This window comes from Stegostoma tigrinum, chromosome 8 (assembly GCF_030684315.1).
Source record: "Stegostoma tigrinum isolate sSteTig4 chromosome 8, sSteTig4.hap1, whole genome shotgun sequence".
NCBI classification, from domain to species: domain Eukaryota; kingdom Metazoa; phylum Chordata; class Chondrichthyes; order Orectolobiformes; family Stegostomatidae; genus Stegostoma; species Stegostoma tigrinum.
Genome location: NC_081361.1, coordinates 43,404,705 through 43,427,128, shown reverse-complemented (window position 1 = coordinate 43,427,128; position 22,424 = coordinate 43,404,705). Strand labels below are relative to the sequence as shown.

The window sequence follows — 22,424 nt, the reverse complement described above, 5'->3', positions numbered from 1 at the left end:
CCTCAGGTTGCTAGTTAAGTAGTATCAAGACCTCATGGATTAGGTCCAAGATTCAAATTTGAGTGGAATTTTGGTAAAACATGTTAAGCGAGAAACAAAGTGCTGGAGAAACTCAGCAGGTTTGGCAGCATCTGGAGAGAGAAATAGAGTTAAGGTTTTGAGTCCAGTTTGACCCCTCTTCAGAACTGCTTTTACTAAATATCTTGTGTTCCTTTTTGGTAATATTCCACAGGGTTAAAAATAGGGATTGGGGATGATTTTCATTCTTCTTACTTTTATGCATGTTTATTACAAAGAAACAAAGAAACCTACAGCACAGGAACAGGCCCTTTGGCCCTCCAAGCCTGCGCCGATCAAGATCCTCTGTCTAACCTGTCATCTATTTTCTAAGGGTCTGTGTCCATTTGCTCCCGGCCCATCCATGTACCTGTCCAAATATATCTTAAAAGACACTAACGTGTCTGTGTCTACCACCTCTGCTGGCAACGCGTTCCAGGCGCCCGTCAACCTCTGTGTAAAGAACTTTCCACGCATATCTCCCTTAAAACTTTCCTCCTCTCACTTTGAACTCATGACCCCTAGTAATTGAGTCCCCCACTCTGGGGGGAAAAAGCTTTTTGCTATCCACCCTGTCTATAACCCCTCATGATTTTGTAGACCTCAATCAGGTCGCCCCTCAATCTCCGTCTTTCTAATGAAAATAATCATAGTCTGTTCAACCTCTCTTCATAGCTAGCATCCTCCATACCAGGCAACATCCTGGTGAACCTCCTCTGCACCCTCTCCAAAGCATCCACATCCTTTTGGTAATGTAGCGACCAGAACTACACACAGTACTCCAAATGTGGTTGAACCAAAGTCCTATACAACTGCAACAAGACTTGCCAACTCTTGTACTCAATACGCTGCCCATTATTACTATCATATTTATGTTACAGAGCTGCTGTGAGTATAAACAGCTGGAGTATCCTTGGTTGCTATTTACTCAAGGGGACAGGGGTCTCACTGGGAGAGGAGGTGAAAGCCCATGAGCAATGGAAGGGCCAAACTGGGCTCCCCTTTCACCCACCAGTCCCCACCCCTGTGAGAGTTGCTGGTCAACCGGAGGCCATGACTGTGCACTGGTCAATGGCATCACTGGGGAACTGATTGCAGCTGCTGGTAATGCACCCACTCAACACTCTGAGGGACTCTGGCCATGTGTGAGTACTCACAGGATAGGGAGGGAAGGAAGAGGGTGAGGCCGCAAAGGCAGGGGTGGGACTCCCTTCCTAATTCTGAATCCCCTAATGAGTTGTTATGAGCAAGGCACCCCAACCCCACCCCCCGAGCAGCTCGGATAGAGTTTGCCTTTGGGTTTCCAAGATTTTGAATCCCTCAGTTGAACATCAGCAGCAGGGGGAATAGGGTGTAAAGTTCTGGTTGCCACATTACCAGAAGGATGTGGATGCTTTGGTGAGGGTGCAGAGGAGGTTCACCAGGATGTTGCCTGGTATGGAGGGTGCTGGCTATGAAGAGAGATTGAGTAGATTTGGATTATTTACATTAGAAAGATGGAGGTTGAGGGGGGAACCTCATTGAGGTCTAGAAAATCATGAGAGGTATGGACAGGGTGGATAGCAAGAAGCTTTTTTCCCCAGTGTGGGGGACTCAATTACTGGGGGTCATGACTTCAAGGTGAGAGGGGAAAAATTTAAGGGAGTTATGCATGGAAAATTCTTTACGTGGAAAGTGGTAGGTGCCTGGAACGCGTTTCCAGTGGAGGTGGCAGAGGTGGGCACAATAGTGTCATTTACCATGCATCTAGACGAATGCATGAATGGGCAGGGAGCAGAAGGATACAGATCCTTGGAAAATAGGCGACAGGTTTAGTTAGAGGATCTGGATCGGCGCAGGCTTGGAGGGCCAAAGGGCCTGTTCCTGTGCTGTTAATTTCTTTGTTCTTTGATATCTGTGAGCCTTCCTGACCCACACTTAATCAGGGGCCGAGGTGGGAAGGCAGCAGGGCCCTACTTTGTACCCTCCCACCTAATTAAATGCCCCGCTGCCACCAAACTCACTTCAGGAGAGGACATTAAATTCCGATCCTAGATCTTGATGCTGTGGGTTCTGCCTGGTTTAAATTTCAGGGCAGGATCAACAACTTCAGAAACACTTGCTGAAAATCAAAATTCACATTTTAGATAAGGTGTAGAGCTGGATGAACACAGCAAGCCAAGCAGCATCAGAAGAGCAGGAAAGCTGATGCTTCGGGCTTAGACCCTTCATTTTATCTTGTTCTTTTCACTTGACTTTCCCTGAAGACTGGGCAAGACTTAATGTGATTTGGGAGGAGTTGCTGACCTGAGCAGTAGATCAGTCTGTCACTGTGCAGGGATAGCAGCTGTAGGTGCAGGAGATGTCTTTTATACGTTTGTTCACTTGAGATCCCTGGAAGTGAAGTTTGGAAGAATATTTGGGCACTTCTTACAATTTTTTCCCATCTGTATCCCTGGGAATCAAATAGCAGCCATCAATGCAGGGGTTTAGGGTCTTGATGAAAGAAAAATAAAAATCGCTGTCAGTTAAAGAAAGGAAAACAACTGAACCCAAATAGATGGAAACGGATCAATTAGGAATGGGAATTGAGTTTGTAGCTTGAAGGATGCACCAGATCTTGCTGCTACAGTAAACTTTTGATGTTACAAATTACATTTAATCTTCATTCTGAAAGTTTAAAATTGGTGATCTTCAAAGGCTCCTCATGAATCGGTATGCAATGTTTATCTTTTGTTTAATCCAAATTGTAACTATTTTCTTAAACAGGATTAAACCCCCCAATTAAAAAGTAATTGCTCTAAATCTCATTTCTGCAACGTAACAAAAAATAACGACTTTGTTTGAAATAATGCTGGGCAACAATGGGCACATAGATATAAACTGGAATTTCTCCCTCTGCTGCAGGGGTATTATAAAACAATGACTTCATGAAAACAAGAAAGAGAGACAGATTAAGCAGAGGTATCCACCATCAGAGCAATTCTGATACCTACACTATTTATTTTCAATTTTTGTTTTGCATTTAAATAATTGTAGGAAGTTAAATTGCACAAGTCTTGTGGACGCAGAGGTGACTTGTCTGTAGGATACCAATCCCGTGAGAGATCACAAGCCAGTTAGACAGACATCAGGGTCAGGCTTCATCTCCGATCATGACAAAATGCCAAACAGTGGTGGTGTGCCTACCTCTGGACCGGGGGCCAGGGTTCAGAGATAGGCCTTGGGACATATGGAGGCTGCAAGGGGACAGGGAAGAAATGGGGAAACTACTGGCTGCAAAGGAGAGTGAAAGAAAAAGGGAAGCCTTAGGAGACAGACAGAGGCTGCAAAGTATGAGAACATTTCAAAAATGTCACCAAAGGAACATTCAGCTAACAGGGAGAAAGAAAATTTGAAATTACTTAAGTAATTAGCAAATTAATGTGGTATCTCTAAAGGTGTTGCATGTTTGGGAGCTACCCTGTGGGGGAAGATTGTAGTAGATGCCATTGTAATGAGCACTTCTTAATTATTAAACTTAAATCTGAAATTAAGATCTTGAGATGCAGAGAAAAGACTAATAATTTCTGGGTTAATGTATTCTGGCTTTGTGAATATATGATGGAAATGTGTTAGCTCATACCTCATCAATCAGCTGAAGTTGTGTTCAGGGTGATGGCTTTTGTGTTTAAATGTATGGGTCAGTTATCTTTTTTTAAAAAAAAGTGTTTTGTTTCTTTATATCTGTCCTCGTTTGTTGTGGGTTTAAAGTTAACTGGAGTTGGTAATGATTGAGGATATTGATTTAATTCTTCTCATTATGATTGTATAAGTCCAAATACCCCATACATTAACACAAAAACTGAAGATAATGTTTCAAGTGACGCTATAACCTTACAAAGAAGTGACTCAGAATAAAAAAAAGCAGTGCCTCCCTGCTTCCTTTAGCCGAACAGATTCCCTCAAGAGACAGAAACAGAAAATCCCGGAAAAACTCAGTGTGCGGCAGCATCTGTGGAGAGAACTCATTTAATGCTTCGTATTCTATGGAAGGGTCACTCAACCCAAAGCGTTAGCTTTTTGATTTCTCTCCACACATGTCACCAGACCTGCTGAGCTTTTCCAGTAATTTCTGTTTTTGTCTCTGCTTTACTGCATCCGCATTTCTTTCAGTTTTACTTAGGGTCCCTCATGAGGAGTTCTTGGTGGGGGAGGGGTAGAAACATTGTGCCCTTGTCAGCAATAAATGGAGGGGATGGCTCTCAACAGCTCCACCCGTCCACCTTCCTGATGCCATGCTTCTCGATTACATACTGAGTATCTTTGAGGGTGGGTCTCCCCAAAATCCTGAGGAAATGACACAGTCTGTACGGCTTTACTTGTTCTGCCGACAGTGACAGACCCACCTGCATCTTGGTAAATACTGGAGTGTTAGAATGTACCCCTTAGTTGCTCATGAGTTGTCTGCTGAAGGGCCTTAATCGTTGTGGGACGGGAAGACCGATAACAGACATTTTCACCCCAAACTTAACCAAGTTGGAGTAGGAGATGGTGGAGTTGTCATGAGGATATGCAATCAGCTGTGTCATATTCAAAAATCTCGTGCAATTACCTAAAAGAATTTTTCAGCCATATGTCTTGAAAATGATATTCTCCTCATGGCTACAACTTGTAGCTGAAGAGACAATGTGAATGTCTGAATTGAGGATGGTTAAAAATAAACCATATTGCTGGTTAGCAAAGAGCTGAATGTCAACTACAATTTTCTCCTTGAACAGAAGCTCCAGAAGTTTGAGGAATACATCTTTGCAGATTATACAAAGCTTATTCAGGTGGAGAATATCTATGAAGAAATCTTACTTGAGACTGTTCTCAAGGAGGTGGTCAAAGGTGAGTGTTTTGTTTCGTGAGTGCCAATCTTAGAAAATTAGCTGAAACTTCAACATGGCTGGTACAGTTCTGGAAGACCAAAAACTTAAATACCACGGTGATACAACAGCACTTAGTGTGGTCATTTAACCTGGGGTATACCCAAAATGTTTTGATTTTTAATTAAAGAGAAAAAGACCTTCCAGCTAGTTTACTGCTTGGTATGGGTTAAGGTAGGAGGGAGATGTTTTAGTACTGTGAACTGACTTCGGCAGCTATGAAATATGGCTCGTACATAATAGCCAAATATCATGTAAGTTTTTTTTATTCATTTGAAGGACATGGGCGTTGCTGGCTGACATTTATTTCCTATTACAAGTTGCCCTTGAGAAGGTAGTGGTGAACTGCCATCTCGAACGATTGCAGTCCACGTACTGTAGGTTGATCCACAATGCCCTTAGGGAGGGAATTCCAAGACTTTACTCGGCAACACTGAAAGAATTGGCAATATATTTCAAAGTCAGGTGATGGTGAGTGGCTTGGAGGGGAGTTTGCAGGGTGGTGGTGTTCTCATGTATGTACTGCCATTGTCCTTCTAGATAGAAGTGGTTGTGGGTTTAGAAGGTGCTGTCAAAGAAACTTTGGTGAATTTTTGCAGTGCATCTTGCTGCTCTTGAGCATCGGTGGTGCAGGGAGTGGATGTGGTGCCAGTCATGCAGGCTGCTTGTCCTGGATGGTGTCAAACTGGCAACTTTGTCACGACATTCAACCCCATGCCTTACATTGAATTTGTTGCTATCCACTGTTGAAAAGTTCGGTTATTCATTGTTACTTTAAAATCGCCTGTTGCAGTGATTTCCAGGCCTCCCATTGCTCACTATGTATTGATTACAACACTTCCAAAAATCTGCTGACTAAATTCTACATGCAGCAAATCTTGTTCATCCATCACCACTACTTTTTCTGAGCTTCATTGCTCCGCAGTCACCAATTTTCCACTATTTGAAAATTCTCACCCTCCTCTGATCCAAGTTCTCCCTGTGTTGAGAAATCTCCTTCAGATTTTCACATTCTTCATTCTTCTAACCTTTTGAGCATCCATCCTCCTTTGACCCATTATTGGTGATCATGCCTTCAGTTGCACTTTCTCTCTATGTCCACTTCCTGTGCATCTTCCTACCCTCCTTTAAGACTTTCTTTAAAACCCAAATCTGAGCTTTTAGCTAACCATACTTCGATTTCTTTTGGCTTGGCCTCCATTTTTGACTAATTATCTGTGCAAAACTTTTACTAGAAATGTTGCATTTCATTAAGGTAAACTACACAGTTTTAATTTGTTGTCATTTAAGAAACAATTTATTTTTTCTTCATAGTGGTGAATGAAGCTGCCATCTTGAAGAAACACAATCTGTTTGAAGACAACATGACTTATACTAGTGACAGCGATAGCAATCTCACTGACAAAAATGAAGGGAAGACTCCACCAGATTCTCAATCAAGGAGCCCTGCTAAAACATCATCCGAAGGGTCAGATGCTGAGGGATTAGAAACGGAAGAAAAAATTACTTTACAAATGTCTAGCCCTGCAACAGAATCTTCATTGAATGAGAAGCAGGAATGTGAACCGTCATCAGCCTCTCAGGATAACATTCTTCATACGACATTAGATTCTAAACAGAGTGGAGAAGTGATTATGCAAGTAGATGCCAATCAGGAACCTGACAAACTAATTACTTTAGATAATCAGAACAATAATGATAATGTACCAACAAGTGAATGCCAGAACAGACAAGCTGAAACACAAGAAGAAAGGATACCTGCCCCAGCTCCTGATAGTTTAAAAGAAATACATGATCTGTTAACAGTGGCAGTTGTGCCAGTTGAAGAAGGTCCTGAGACTCAGAAAGCTATTTCGTCTAATGACGAAATTCATAGTCAAGTTGACAAGGAACCTAGTCCAAAACTGGACGAACATTTAAAGGATATAGATGAAATGAAAGAGGTTGATGTGTCTGCAGTTGAACTTGTGGATGGTCAAAGTGAGGAAAATAAGGAACCTAAAGTAGAAAACATACTGGCATCAGTTGAAGAACTTGTGCAAAGCCACAGTGAGAAAGCTAATGAACTCAAAGCCTTGCAATCAACAGTTGAGGAACTTGGGGAAGAACAAAGTGAGGAAGATGATGAATCTAAAGGCTCACAGTCAACCATTGAGGAGCTTTTAGAAGACCATGGTGAGGAAGATAGGGAACCCAAAGGCTCACCACCCACAGTTGAGGAGCTTTTGGAAGAGCATGGTGAGGAAGATAAGGAACCCAAAAACTCACCATCCATGGTTGAGGAGCTTGAACACAAAACCTCACCATCAACAACTGAAGAAAGTATGAAAAATCAGAGTGAGGAAGAGGAGTCAAAAGAAGACTTAACAGCAACTGTTAATAATGTGGCAGATGAAGATAAGAAAGCTGCAGAACCACTAAAGCAAAATGAATGTCCAGCAAAAGAACCTTGTGTTGACAGCATTGAGTCTAATCATGTTTCTGAAAGTACTCCAATGTTGCACAAGGAAGGAGTTCAAGAAGTGCAAACTGTAGATACAACAGACACTGAAATAGCACTTGACTATTCTGAAAAGGACAAGGAACAAAATATGTTGAGCCTGGATGAAGCTAACGAGGGTGAGAAAAATTCACAAATGTAGATCATCATTGATGTAAAAAGAAAAGGGAAGCAATTGGTGGGAAGTGATCCATCATTGCAGTAAGCAAATCGGTTGAATCACCAAACATTGAAGGAAGCATCTTGACGATCGAACTCCATTAAAACAATTTGAAGAACACAAAAAACCCCAGTTCTACTTTTACCTGAGGCCTTTGCAAAGAGATTTTATCACATTTTATGTTTTCTAGATTACACTGGGCTGTACTTCCTATTCTTGTGCTATTCTTTTGAAGTGACAAGAGAAAAAGTCTGTTCTTGATTTTCTTTTTTATCTTTTTCACCAAGTAAGGCTTCAAGTGGGTTCACAAAGATTTGGAATGAATGGACTGGAAAAAAAATAAACCATAGCTTACACTCAAGTGCGCCAAACAATAATTGAAGAGTTTGCTATTACAAAAAATTGTGAAAAAGAATAGAACAGTTTGTATCACAGAAGAGGTGGCTATTATCACAAATCAACACAACTACAGGAGGTTCAAAGCCAGCAACTTTCTTTGTAATATTAACAATAATCTTCAAAATAGATTATATGTTCAAGTCTGCATTCAAGTTTTGGACAATATCCACAAAAAGATAGACATTGTAATCCGATATAATTTAGTTTTTTGCTGCAGCTGTTCATTTTAATGTATAAAGGAATTACTAAAATTACGTCTGATTTTCACATGCTGACAATTCTTGGAATGCTGTACAATTATTTGCATTACTCTGTTTATAACAAATAATTTAGGCTTCAGTTCAGTATGGCTTTAGCCATGAATTAAACCTGTAATGTAATCATTTAGTAGAATGCTGAGTTTAGATTTATGCCGATGCCAAGACTTCATGCCTGTATGATCACTTTCTTATTTGCTGTTTAAAATAAGTGCAGCAATAGATCTTGCTATTATTTGCTGATTAATGGAATGAATGTCAATGTTTGTGTGGCTCCACATTTTCTAACATTCCAGCAGCTTAAAGTGATACTAGCTTCTATTGTTTTTTGCACTTCAGGGTTTGGCAATCGCTCTTATCCTGCTCTAAAGTATAGTGTAAATCGAGCAACCATGATATTTCAAATGCAGCATTCACATTGAGTTAAGCAGAACTAATAACATAAAGTTGGATGATTTCAATGCAGCCGAAAATGTACCTGCTCAGCAGTCATTTCTTTCAAACTTCAATATCAGTGGCCACTGCTGAAGTTTGAAAGAGTAATTCAGGGTTGTAGTTGTCAATTTCCAAACAAAAACTCATCAGCTACATAACTAAAAATGTAGAGCCAGTCATTGCAATAAGGGAAATAGATTGAACATTTCCATTATCTTTCAAATTGAGGGATAGGACAGTTCTACGCTAGGACCTGGGTTTGTCCTATGTGAGCAATTCAAACCCCTCTTTTCAGAAAGATATAGAATGAATATCACTGGTTTTGTTCTGGACGATAGGAGGGAAAATGGGCCTTTGTCTCAGAAATAGTCACTTTCTGAAGCTTGAGATGCATTGTAGAGGTACGCTAGTTGATGGCCTCACAGCACTTGAGCTGTATATTACAGAAAATCCAAAAGAGGGAAGAAACAAATACTTAGCAAGTGGAATTTTAAAAAAGCATAGAATCACACTATTATGTCCAGGGATGATGATTAAAAAATACACAGCACTAAATAATTAGAGATTATGTAACTGCGAATATCACATTATTTTAATTGTTGTAATAACCTAACTTATCACAATTTTAAACAAAAATCTATTGATTTGCAATGGTACTGTACACCTATCAGTGTGTCTGTTTCCTTATTCCATAGTAAAAGATCTTGCAATAAAATATTGACTTTAATTAATAACTAGAATGGAGTGTCAATTGACTATGGTTATAGGATATTACAACAGTATTATCCAAATTTGATCAGTGGAATAGAAGAGTTTCATTTTCAGTTAATAGCAACACATTTTATAAAAATGCACCAATAGTCAATAAGTGTGCAGACATAATGAGGCTAATAGCTTAAATTATCCAATCCTACCCTAACTTGCATTCAATTATGTATCAAACATAGATCTTGCTTCTTTTATCGAGAATTAGAAAATCCATAAGAGTTCTAATTGAAGGCGATAATAAGTAAACCTGACCAGATGCCCCACAGTTGATGTGGCATTTTTAGCAATAAATGGATCCAGTGTTCTTTGTTTAATGATATGTTAAATATAATCAACTAACAATACTTTCTAAAATATTTAGTCAATTTTAATTACTTTACAAACAACTACATACATTGAGACAGTAGTTTTAAACATGATATTACCAAAGAGCACAGTGATGTTTGGTGGTCACTTGGTTCAGTCACATCTTTGAGTTAGCTCTACGTAACTGAGCATTCTTGTTTTTATTCTTGGGTCTTCTGCTTCTAACTGTTTCAAAAAAAAACACTTTACATTTTTTTATAATTCATTTACTTGCTCACCAAATACTCGGAATGGACAAAGTCTGCAATTGCTTTACCAAACATAACTTTTTTTTCGGTCTGTGCTAAGTCACTTCATTTCAATTGGGGTGACCAGTTAGGAACAGGGAATTAAAGGGAGAAAGAAAATCTCAAGATAGTATTCCTGTTCTGGAAAGTGAATATGTAGATACAGCTAATCGTCGGATCAGGTTTTGCTGTGCATCTTCAGTGGTACTTTGGACTGCTGACATGGCTCTGACTTTTCTCTTATAGGATAGGTTTGATGCCAGAGGAGAATTGTGGTGGTCCTTCCACCCACTGCTGAGTCCTGACCTTCTACACGGTTCTTCCTTTGTTGATGCCAAAGGAGCAGGAGGAGATATCTTAAAGGAAAGAGCAGAAGGCCTTTTTTCATTAATTAAATTCTTTCCATGAGCCTATGTAGCAAGGAAGGGGAAGCTAAATGGCTTTAATTGAAGTTCAGGAGCTCTAAGTGGGTCTTTCTCCTCCAATATTCAGCTGCGTGAAATTGTTATTGCACCAGAGGACCTACCAGAGTTTCATCCCTTGTGTGTTCCTGCAGTCAGCAGTAGCAGGGCCCATAAAAAGATCAGAGATAATGGGAACTGCAGATGCTAGAGAATCCGAGATAACAAAGTGTGAAGCTGGATGAACACAGCAGACCAAGCAGCATCTTAGGAGCACAAAAGCTGACGTTTCGGGCCTAGACCCTTCATCAGAAAAGGGTCTAGACCCGAAATGGCAGCTTTTGTGCCCCTAAGATGCTGCTTGGCCTGCTGTGTTCATCCAGCTCCACACTTTGTTATCCATAAAAAGAAATATCCCGAAGGTATATGACAGGACTATCTGGCTATGTTCCCCACTGCCCCACCCTAGTGCAGAGAGAAAGCTGCAGATCAGCATTACTCTAGGCATACAAAAATCGAGAAGAAAAACTGAAATCGCTGGAACTCAGCATCTGTGGAGGGAAATTAAAGTTAACATTTCGGGTCCAGTGACCCTCCTTTCAGAACTGTTCTGAAGAACAATGGCTGAGTAACGTTGTGATAGTCCTTTTAGAAATCACCAGATTGCAGATCTTCCTGTCTTTAGATCCAACCAAAGATGTGCGTGCAACAGTCCAGAAGCCCCAAGGCACTGACTGCAGGAATTGACTTATGAATTTGAATGGGAATGGGAACTCCAATGGGAAATTCTCCTGCTCTCCGGGGTCCACTTTATTAAAAAAAAGTCTCCAACTTTCATTAAAGTCTGATACTTCAGGCATTTCTTATTTACTAACTTGAATCATTACTGCAAAATGTTAGACAGAAAAGCCCTAGTCTCATGCCTGAGTAACTGGACAGCTGACCTTCTCAAACCATGATTTTGCTCTCTCTGTCCACATCACTCCCCTGCCCCAGACTTAACCTGAGTAGCCCCCATCATCTGACCCCCCTACCCCACTTCCCTCACCATCCATCCTCACTGGCCCCCAAACTGAAAACCCCTTCCCTCACCCAACCACCTTGATGCACATACCCACTCACCCAACTGTAACCCTACACCTCACTATTGGCCTATCCTTCTGCCATATACTTAACAGGAACCAACAGTTAATGCCATGTAAAGAAGGTGTGACTTGTCTTGATCCAAATGCTCCAGCATGATGTTACGTACCTCATTCCCAAAGAATCCAGGATTGAGAGACTCAGTTGGAAGAGGGAAATGTAGGAGCAGAACAACAGTCCAGTGTAATTGGCCTGGATCTTCCAGAAAGCAATGAGTTTCCAAAACCATCAATAGGATTGCACAGTAAGATAAATCTGAGTACCGTGCTACAATAAACTCTGGTTGAAGATGGAATCTCTGTTTCAAAAACATTGGAATTCCTTATTTCATTAGCTCCAACTATTCCTATACCTACAGAAATTGTTTGAATTTTAGTCAAAACCTGGAAGAGTGAAATTGCAGAATGTGGTATAACTACGAACATTTTAATACATTTGGTCTTTGCATGGAATTACTAATATATTTTTTCCCCAAGTAATATACAATTTATTTTCAACTCAACTGCCAGCTAATTTAACAAGTCATTTTATATCATCATCTTAAAATTTCTGATTCTGTTGGAAGACAAAATGGACATCACTTTTAATCATAGCTTCTTCACTCACATTTTTGCCATGTCTTATGAGACTGCCATTTCAATAGAAATTTCATGAACTGAGATAATTTTATGTTCTGTTGCAATCTGTCTGGAAACATGTGCACAGCTATTTAATTTCTATTTATATTGGCGGTTTGATTCTTGAAGGTGGGAATAAGAAGGATGCACACTTTTTCTGAATAGCTTTAAATCCCCACTGAATTTCCTGAAACAGACACATTGCCACAAAAGCAAATAGAGTAGCGGAAGCAAGAGAGCTCCAATATCAATTCACCTTTCTCTGGGTATTGTCTGGGATACACATTTATGTTCTGAATTTAAACATTTTTAATTTGAATGAGATTTGTATTATAATTAACACGTACAGTGATGTTGCCGCAAGTTTCAAAATTAAATGTCTTAACAATTACTGATTCAAATGGAGCATGCAAGTTCTTTTTCTCGTGAGTTCGTATTTTGAAAAACCTGTTCCTTTAATATTGGACCTAATGTTATGTTTGATGAATTTATTGTCATGATTAAAAATAACAAAATCCACTTCCAAAGTTTATGGTTATTGATAAAGATAAATCAATTCCCTTCATATTCTGCAGGCCAGTTGCCAATATGAATTACAGCTGGATCTTCAGAGATCCGCAAGAATTATATTGAATAAAGTACCAGGCACAGAGCTACTTTTAAATTGCTGCTTCATTTTAAATATTCTAAAACAATCCGTAATACTTCCCTGCTTTAGCAATCCCCTCATAAACTGATATATAACTCCAGAAAATGCAATTGTCATTCAATAGGAATAGGCTCATCTATTTCCAGTTTTACAGGGAATAATAGAGAACTGAAAGCAAAGGCTATTCTATAATCCAGGTGAAAAAGGCACAGCAAGTCAGACACAGGGACTGATAGCTATCATCAAAGGTCTGAAATTGGATGCCCTTGTGATGATGCAATACCGCGGATAATGTTTTTGTTTCTTTATTACTTGCCATACAAAATTTAAAAGCAAATTCATATAAAATAGTTCTGCCTGATTTCAATGATAACTATTCTGCGATACCTACATATGTAAAGTGCAATTAAAAATGCTGCTGGCTCTCAAAATAGAGCACACAATCTTGGCTTAATTTATGGCATGGCCTGGAGGTGATGAACATAGTATTAAAGATAAAACTAATGATGAGATGCCTAGAAGACAATAATTTTTCTTGTCTGAAGAAAAGGTGACCCAAACAAGCTGAATTTGTTTATACTAAAATTATAAACAGTGGGCATGGTGGTTCAGTGGTTGGCATTGCTGCCTCACAGTGCCAGGGATCCAAGTTTGATTCCAGCCTTGGGTGACTCGCTGTGTGGACGTTGCACATTCTTCCTACGTCTCTGCGGGTTTCCGCCTGGTGCTCCAGTTTCCTCCCACAGTCCAAAGATATACAAGTTAGGTGAATTGGCTACACTAAATTGTCCAGAGTGTCCAGTGATGTGCAGTGTACGTGGACTAGCCTTGGTAAATGCAGCATTACAGGGATAATGTAAGGGGTTGGATCTGGGTGGGATGCTCTTCAGAGGGTTGGTGCTGACTCGATGGGCTGAATGGCCTCTTTCCACACTGTAGGAATTCTACAATTCAATAAATTATTCTCAAAAATAAATGTAAGGCAGTTTCTTGGACAGTTTTTTTTGCCATGAGAGTGGTTTCCTTGCGGAATTTTAACATAGATCCTGCCCTTTGGCGTTCCTCTCATCCAATTCAGTTGCCATCTTACCACACACCATGTGCATAATGTGCAACGTTGAAGCACTGAAGTGAACTATAAGTGGATCAGAGATATATTATGAGGATTCCTAAAGGATGGGACATATAAGATGCCAATGCCTGTGGATGTGGAGTGCGTGTGACACATGGAGTATCCCCGGGGATATTTATGCCTGGAGACCCTTTGGTGCAAGCAGTGAGTTGAAGTCACCAAGTACCCACTCTCATTCCCATGTAAACAATCCTCAAAGTCTAGCCTGCTGGGGACATTTGGTAAGCTAGGAAGGTGACTACTAATGAGGTGAGTGGTGCCATTAATAAGACAATATAGCCTTAATCTCCCATCTGGCTAAAAACTTAACAAATGGCAAAAAACTTGACACAACTGGCACTTGCCCATTTGACAGGAATACTCTTCTGGAAGAACCCACAGTGGAGGCCACATCACCAGACCTTGACAGCTTGATCATATGGGTCAGTCCCTTCTCCATGATCTGGAGCAATGCCCAACAATTCACAAAGAAGGTCAATGAACTTCTTCACTCTGCAAGGTTAAGTGCCGTCATCATCTCTCTGCTACCTCACACTCATTATGTCTGTGCTACTGTACTTAGCTCTCACCAAGGTTCACGTTCTACCACTGTTACTATTACATACAACATCTCCCCTATCACCCAATTACCCCAGAAGTTTAACCCTGCATAACCTCTGCATGACTTAGACATAGAGTCATACAGCACAGAAACAGACATTTTGGTCCAACTTGTACACACTGACCAGGTTTCCGAAACTGAGCTAGTCCCATTTGCCTGCATTTAGCCCATATCCCTCTAAACCTTTCCTATCTACGTACCTGTCCAGATGTCTTTTAAATGTCATAATTGTACCTGCCTCGACCACTTCCTCTGCCAGTTTGTTCTATATACATACCACTCTCTATGTGAAAGATTTGCCTCTTAAGTCCTTTTCAAACCTTTCCCCTCACACCTTAAACATATACCCTTGAATTTCGACGCCCCCTACCCTAGAGAGAAGACTTTAGTTATTCACCCTATCTATGCCCCTCATGATCTTACAAACCTCTATAAGGTCCCCGCTTAGCCTCCAAAGCTCCAGGATAAAAGGTTTACTTGAGATGCCTCACCACTTTCTCCAGCTGCACCGGAACAAACAGCTGGGCAACCACATTCATCTTACTTAGCCCCTCCCTTTGTCTGATTCCTGGAGAAAGGGCAGAAAGAGCCAAGGCAGATATTGGTGTACTTGGCATTCAGCTCCTCACGTCCTACAGGGAGAGGATCTTTGCCCTGAATGTTAACCAATCCTGTGCTGATGCTCAAAACCTCCATTTCCCGGCAAATGAGTATCAATCATTGTCCATTTCTCTATTGGTCCCCCTTTACTGCCATTATACATGGACTCCTAACATACCCTAACCTCTCTAAACCTGCCGTCACTCATGCTCTCTTTCGTCTCCTATAAGAGTTCACTGGTATCTGCAGGGTTGCTGTGGTCAAAAGGGCTGTCCCACAGGCCATCTCCTCCTCCACCCCTGAGGAAGAAGACACAGATCATTCAGAGGATTCTCTGGCAAGGGTGACCTCCTGCACTGTCTACCAGCTCAGAGTTTGACAGCGTGATGCACACTTTTACTAGAGTGTAGTCAGGAATGCATGCTGGTGAGAACCACACTGCCACATCTCTGCAGTTGACAGAGGAAGAAGTGTCCCTGGTGACAGACAGTCAAAGGACAGCCAGAGACTCAGCCCCAGGCAGGAGAGGACCCCACAGGGTCATCAACTAACAATTTAGGCATAAGAGCAGCAGGGAGACGCACTGGGCAAACAAACACAAAGGTTGCAGGACCTCACGGTTTGACTGTGCTGCTTCTGGTATGTGAGCATTTGGCTGCTGCCATGAGCAGGCTGGCAGGTGCAATGGAGAGCCAAGTCCAGCATACTGAGTGTCTGTTGGATGTATGAACAGACCTGCACTTTATCACTTTTACACTGGTGTTCAGCATCTGTGGGAGTTCAAAAACAGAGAGGAGTGCACCTGCCCCAGGGCAGGCTACACACAGCACGTCTGGGTCCCATAGTCATAAACACCTTCAAGGATCTCCAAGCAGAACTCCAAGGCTAACAGACCTCACTGCTAGCAGGGTTCCTCTATCCCTGTTGTGGACACTGCACCTGAACTTAGATGTAGAGGGAGGAGAAAGATTCACAAGTCCTTCTGATAGAAAGTAGATAGAGTGGATGGAATTTCATTGTTATTACATTCTCATATCTGTTCACTTTTCATTGTCAGTTATGTTAGTAAATATCATTATAGCTGCGACTACAAGAGTGAAGGTGTCGAGACTAGCCATCCTTAGCGCTACCCAATATTTATGGTCCAAAGTTTGAAGTAGCAGCTCCTAAACTGTGTGCTGGTTATGAAATCTACTTAGTTGCTTATTATTTTGGCAACGACTGTGAAACTTTCAATCTGACAATACATTGCTTGTGCATTACTGCAATTATAAGGATTGATTCATAATGTTGCATGATATGGTCAAGAGTGCTTGGGGCCAGCATTTGTACTGTATGATGTAGGTCAATGCACAAGGTTTACAATAAGCATTTTGTGGTCTTTCAGCTGCACTCTATCGATGTGTGTTTAGCGCTTTTGCTCTTTAAAGATCCTCACATTTTAGAAAATTGAAGCCATCTCCCTCGTATAATTAAACACATACTTGACCCAATCTGGGTACACTTGTTATTTTCATCACAATGGGAGGAAACAATAGTTGTGTATCATGCAGTGTGTCACATGCTCAGCCTCAGTCTGGGTGACCCCTAAATCCCTATTTCCTTCCATGTTGCCCTTACTGTCAACTCCATCGATTTGATCCTCCCCACATTTCCAAATAATTTAATAAATTATTTGTTCATCTACACCCCCTCACCGCCTAAGCCCGAGGTATGTTGAGTTATCATGACAGAAACTGACCCCAGCAAAGCCAGGGTGCTGTTGGCAATCAGTGAAATGACCCCAGCAGCAAATCTCCTCCCCACTTGTCTCTATCACCTTTTCCACTTTTATGGTGAATTCATAATTTTAACCCCCTCTTCATCACAGCACACTGCCTCCAATCCCTGCGATTGGGACCCCAGCTTCTCTCCTACAGCAGTGGCCCCTGATAGTCTTCTGTGACTTTTAGTGGACATACCCCCAGAGTTGACTATGACCCAGCCCCTTGATTAAGGGGACAGTCTCAACTGATGACTGACCAGACCTCTGACTGATCCGAATGCAGCTCCACAGCTGACTTATTGCAACTCCTTGGACTGGTTGCAGTGGATCTACAGAGTTGACCATGGCCCACTCCCCAGATTGTGGACAGATGGACACCTGACCCTGACTGGCCAAATCATGTCCAAGCCCCTGGACTGATATCAGACTAAACCCTTGACTGGCTGGCACGGTGGCTCATTGGTTAGCACTACTGCCTTATAGCGCCAGGGACCCAGGTTCAATCCCACCCTCAGGCAACTGTTTGTCTGGAGTTTGCATATTCCCCCCCATGACTGTCTGGATTTTATCTGGGTGCGCCAATTTCCTCCCACAGGTGTGCTGGATAGGTGGATTGGCCGTGGGAAATGCAGTGTTACAGACATAGGGTAGTGGTGGTTCTGTGTGGGATACTCTTTGGTGGGGTAGTGTGGACTTGATGGGCCAAATATCCCGCTTCCATGCTGTAGAATCTCTATGATTCTAATAAGCTGCAACCCCCTAACCACAGGGATATCTCTCTTTATTTGATTAAGGACTATTGATCTTAGACTTTGGGACATGGCCAAAAGTTTGAAGCACATGCTGTATAATTACTGTGTAAGTTGCTGGTACATGTGCAGGTCTAACGTTGATGTAGCATGGTGCCATCCAGCAAGGCGTCACTCCCTTGACTGATCATTGTTAACAACAGTGACAAACTGCCTGGCTTTGTGTCTGTGCTAAAAGGCCAGTCAGGTCAGATGTGCTGTGAACTTTTACAATCTGGCTGACAAGCAAAGCAAGGCAAGGCAGAGAGGCTTTCAGCATCCAAATAGGCGCAAAGTGAGTGGACACCAGCAGAATAAATGTGAATCCTTGTTATGCACCAAGGCTAAATCCTTGAGGTAGGTGCCTGTTTCTGTGGGCAAAGTGTCCTAGCAGCAGCATTGTAATTAAAGGTGCCAATGCACTTCAAAGTATAGAACTGAAATGCAGAACTAGATTGAAAGTGGATTGGTGTTGTGCCAGGAGGGTGCAGTGAGCCAGGCACATTTCTGATCCCTCATCGGTGGAGAGGGGGTGCCTGCGGTTAGTTCATGAGTGTACCCCGAGGTGTTGGTGATTGTTAGCCAAGGTAGAGGTATGACAGAGTAAATAGTGAGTTAAAGTCACCACGTAAGCACTCTTATTGTCACGCTGGGAACTTTCACCATATAGTTTCTTTCCAACAAGTTAGAGAATGGCAAGGTACATATAAATGAAGTGAGATTAATAAAGTTAAAATCTTAATACTTACAAATCAACGCAAATAAGCCTCTCATTGATCACTAGCAAGATTCTCACCTTCTCATTCAATACTTGATTGAAGAATGGAAATGTTTGTTTTTGAAGTCAAGAATCTCACTACTGCTGTTATCACCCAATTTTCCCACAGTTCTCACCAATTCCCAAGTCATTCAGGGGCTAGGAATATTCTTTTCAACGGCTTGATGTTCATTGGTGGGATCATGTTTCATATGGAGGCTTTAGAAAGGTGGACAGCTCCCTTTGCTCAGGAAATGTTGGGAATGCCAAGCAACACCCGCACAATACTTGTCAGCAGGCTTCACATCAATGTCAGAGTTAGTCCTGAGAGAATGCACAGCTGAAAATTCAGAGGGGAGACTGAGACAGATTGAGAGGAGTAGAGAAACTGGGATGACCAATGCCAGAGTTCTCAATACAGAAATATTTTGAGGTTAAGGCATCAGATAGCGTTTCTGGGGAGGCAATGGTGTAGTGGTAATGACACAGGCTGGTGATCCAGAACTTCACACTAATGTTCTGGGACACGGGTTCAAATTCCAACATGTCAGGTTGTGAAATTTGAATTCAGTGCAAATGAGGATTGAAAAAGCTGGTCGAATAAGAACCACTGTTGGTTGTTGTGAAAACCCATCTGTTCCTCAGGGATGAAATCCACCGTCCTTACCTGGTCTAGACTTCATGTGACTCCAGACACACAGCAAGGTGGTTGATTCTTCACTGTGACAAAAATGGAAATTGCTGGAGAATCTCAGCAAATCTGGCAAAATCTGTGCAGAAAAGCAGAGTTAACATTTTGAGTCCAGTGATCGGCCTTCAGAACTGATAGCAGCTAGGAAAAGCTGTTATGGCATTTAAGCAGAAGATGGCAGTTGGGCGTGAGAGGATAGGCGAAGATGCAGCCCACAAAGAGAAAGGGAGCGTGTGAGAAAGAGAGAGAGTGAGGACAATTAGGCAGGCAAAGGGATGGATTATAATAGTGGAGAAAAAAATGCTGATAATATGTACATAGAACATAGAACAATACAGCGCAGAACAGGCCCTTTGGCCCTCGATGTTGCGCCAACCTGTGAACTAATCTAATCCCCTCCCCCTACTATCCCATCATTATCCATATGTTATCCAAGTACTGTTTAAATGCCCCTAATGTGGCTGAGTTAACTACATTGGCAGGCAGGGCATTCCACGCCCTAACCACTCTCAGTAAAGAACCTGCCTCCGACATCTGTCTTAAATCTATCACCCCTCAATTTGTAGCTATGCCCCCTTGTACAAGCTGAAGTCATCGTGCTTGGAAAAAGACTCTCACTGTCCACCCTATCTAATCCTCTGATCATCTTGTATGTCTCTATTAAATCCCCTCCGCCTTCTTCTCTTCAATGAGGACAGACCCAAGTCCCTCAGCCTTTCTTCATAGGGCCTCTGCTCCAGACCAGGCAACATCCTAGTAAATCTCCTCTACACCTTTTCCAATGCTTCCGCATCCTTCCTGTAATGGGGCGACCAGAACTGCTCACAATATTCCAAACGAGGCCGCACTAGTGTTTTGTACAGCTGCAGCATGGCGTCAAGGCTCCGGAACTCAATCACTTTACCAATACAACCTAACACAGCGTAAGCCTTCTTAACAGCACTATCAACCTGGGTGGCATGTAGGTGAAAATGGGTCGGCTATGCTGAAAGGGCCTGGGGTACTGGGCTGGGTAAAGGACATAAAAGGTGTTCAGCTTCTAAACTCATTGGACTGAATATTGAGACCTGAAGGCTGCAGGGTTTCCAAATGGAAAATAAAATGCTGTTCTTTCAGCTCACGCTGACTCTCATTGCAACATTATAGTAGGTACGAGACAGAAATGTTGGCCAGGGAACACAGTGGTGTATTGTGAGCAGTGCATGTAGCAATCTAGGTTGTGTAAAATGCAGATCAATCACTTCTTCACCCGGAAGACATGTCTGGACTCTTCAATAGTGAGGAGGGAGGAGATAAACAGACAAGTGTTACAGTTCTGTGATTGCATGGGAAAATGACCTGGGGGTGTGGGCTGGTGTTGGGAGTGGAGGAGTCGTCGACCGGGGTGTCTCGGAGGGAATGGTCCCTGCAAAATGCTAACAGGGAAGGGGACGAGCATATGTGTTTGATGGTGGCATCCTGCTGGAGCTGGCGAAAAATGAGGCTTTAAGATCCTTTGCATGTGGTTGCCAGTGGGGTGGAAAGTGAGGACTAGGGGGATCTTATCGGTGTTGTGGGAGGTAAGAGAAGGGGTGAGAGTACAAGTGCAGAAAATGGGCTGGACATGGCCAAGCACCCTATCAACCACAGTGGCAGGGAATCCTTGGTTGGAGAAAAGAGTGGATGTTGTTGAGGCCCCCTTGCAGAAGGTGGCATCATCAGAACAGATATGACACACAGAAAAACGAGGAGTGGAAATGGAGCCTTTAGAGAAAACAGGGTGTGAGAGTATACAGTCCAGGTAATTGTGGGAGGTGATGGATTTGTAGTGGATATCTGTGGCCAGCCTATTCTCATAAATGGAAACAAAGTTGATGAAGAAACTAAGGGAGGAGTCAAAGAAGGACCGGGTGAAGGTGACTGCAGAGTGGCTATGGAAAATGCAATTAATACATTTTACTAATTTTGAACAGGAGAGGGAAGCAGCACTGATGGTGTCACAAACATACCTGAGAATGATTTGTGGGAAGGGAACTGAGCAGGTATGGAACAAGCACAGACAGACAGGCATAACTGGGGGCCCATGTGGGTATCCATATTCACCCCTTTGATCTGAAGACAGAGGAGTTAAAGGAGAAGTTATTCAGCGAGGACGAACTCGGCCACGCAGAGGACAGTGGTAGTGGCGGAGGGGGCCAGTTCAGGCCTTTTCTCCAGGGAGATGCAGAGAGCCCTTAGATGTCCTGAAGGGAGATGCATGCCTACAAGGACTGCATTTTCATGGTGAAGATGAAATGGTTGGTATATGCAAAGTGGAAATTTTGAAGCTGACAGGAAGTATCAGAAGAATTGTAAATGTAAATCACTTGCGTATTGCATAAAGTGCAGCCATCCTCGGCATTATGGGCACTGGCTGCCTGGGGAGGAGAAAGGTTCACTGTTCATTCATTACTGAATTCATTCTCCTTAAAAGTCAGCAGCAACTTGGCATTCTTCCTTTCACATTATTTTCATTGACAATACAGTGCCTAATTACTCGTTCAAATAAGTTCAAATTTTGTTCCCCTTCGCACTCGTTTATAAATAAGCTGCGCACATTTCTCTGCTTTTACTCTTTTTACTTGACTTCGTCCTTATTCAGTAAAAGACAAGAATACTTCTAATTCACTGACAGATGCATCTATAAATTTGGTCCAAAAACAGAAACTGCTGGAGAAACTCCGCAGGCCTGGCAGCAACTGTAAGAAGAATGCAAAATTAACCTTTCGAGTCTGGTGACTCTTCAATTCCAATGAATTTGGTCCGTATACTTCATATTTTCTCAGTCCGCAAAATCTGGGTTAGCTCATGGGGTATTATTAACACGTGGCAGGGGGTGAGACTGGAAGAATTTGCGCCAGCTGAAAGTGAGGAAGAAAGGCTTTTAGTATCCATCTCTTTTCCGGGTTTGTTTACTTCCGGCTCCAAAATAGAAGAAACGGCCATCGATTTCAAATGTTAACTCTTGTTTCCCACCCTGCAGATGTTACCAGAAGACCGACTAAGTCTTGCCTGCATTTTTTGTTTATCTTGGTTTCTAATAGATGCCTCTCTTTCTCGTTGAGATGCTGCCACATTGTAACTGAAGGCTGCGTCTATCCTGTGCTAAGAAAGGACAAAGTGATACTTGCTAATCGGGCGCCCTCCAGCCAATCGGCGCTCCTGGGCATAATAATTGACAGCAGTAGAAACCATTTAGCAGGG

The 22,424-nt window shown here is 42.1% G+C and overlaps 1 protein-coding gene and 1 long non-coding RNA gene across 5 annotated transcripts in view; one reads left to right on the top strand and one right to left on the bottom strand.

Moving 5' to 3' along the window:
- The window catches only part of niban1a (niban apoptosis regulator 1a), a 134,900-nt gene extending 124,183 nt beyond the window's left edge, over positions 1–10,717 (top strand). For all 3 annotated transcript variants that reach the window (XM_048538898.2, XM_048538897.2, XM_048538896.2), the window contains 2 exons: positions 4,797–4,908; positions 6,261–10,717. In XM_048538898.2, coding sequence (XP_048394855.2) covers positions 4,797–4,908; positions 6,261–7,588 — 1,440 coding nt within the window. In that variant the 3' untranslated portion in view covers positions 7,589–10,717. The remainder of the gene's footprint in view (positions 1–4,796; positions 4,909–6,260) is intronic.
- LOC132209901 (uncharacterized) lies at positions 1,944–22,326 on the bottom strand. 2 transcript variants are annotated; one of them, XR_009446057.1, is made up of 3 exons: positions 21,944–22,326; positions 19,179–19,281; positions 1,944–10,414 (listed from the first exon to the last, which is right to left on the bottom strand). It is a non-coding gene; the product is annotated as an uncharacterized LOC132209901 (long non-coding RNA). The 2 variants fall into 2 exon arrangements; XR_009446058.1 differs by having other exon boundaries at positions 1,944–9,996.
- Positions 22,327–22,424: the final 98 nt, after the last annotated feature.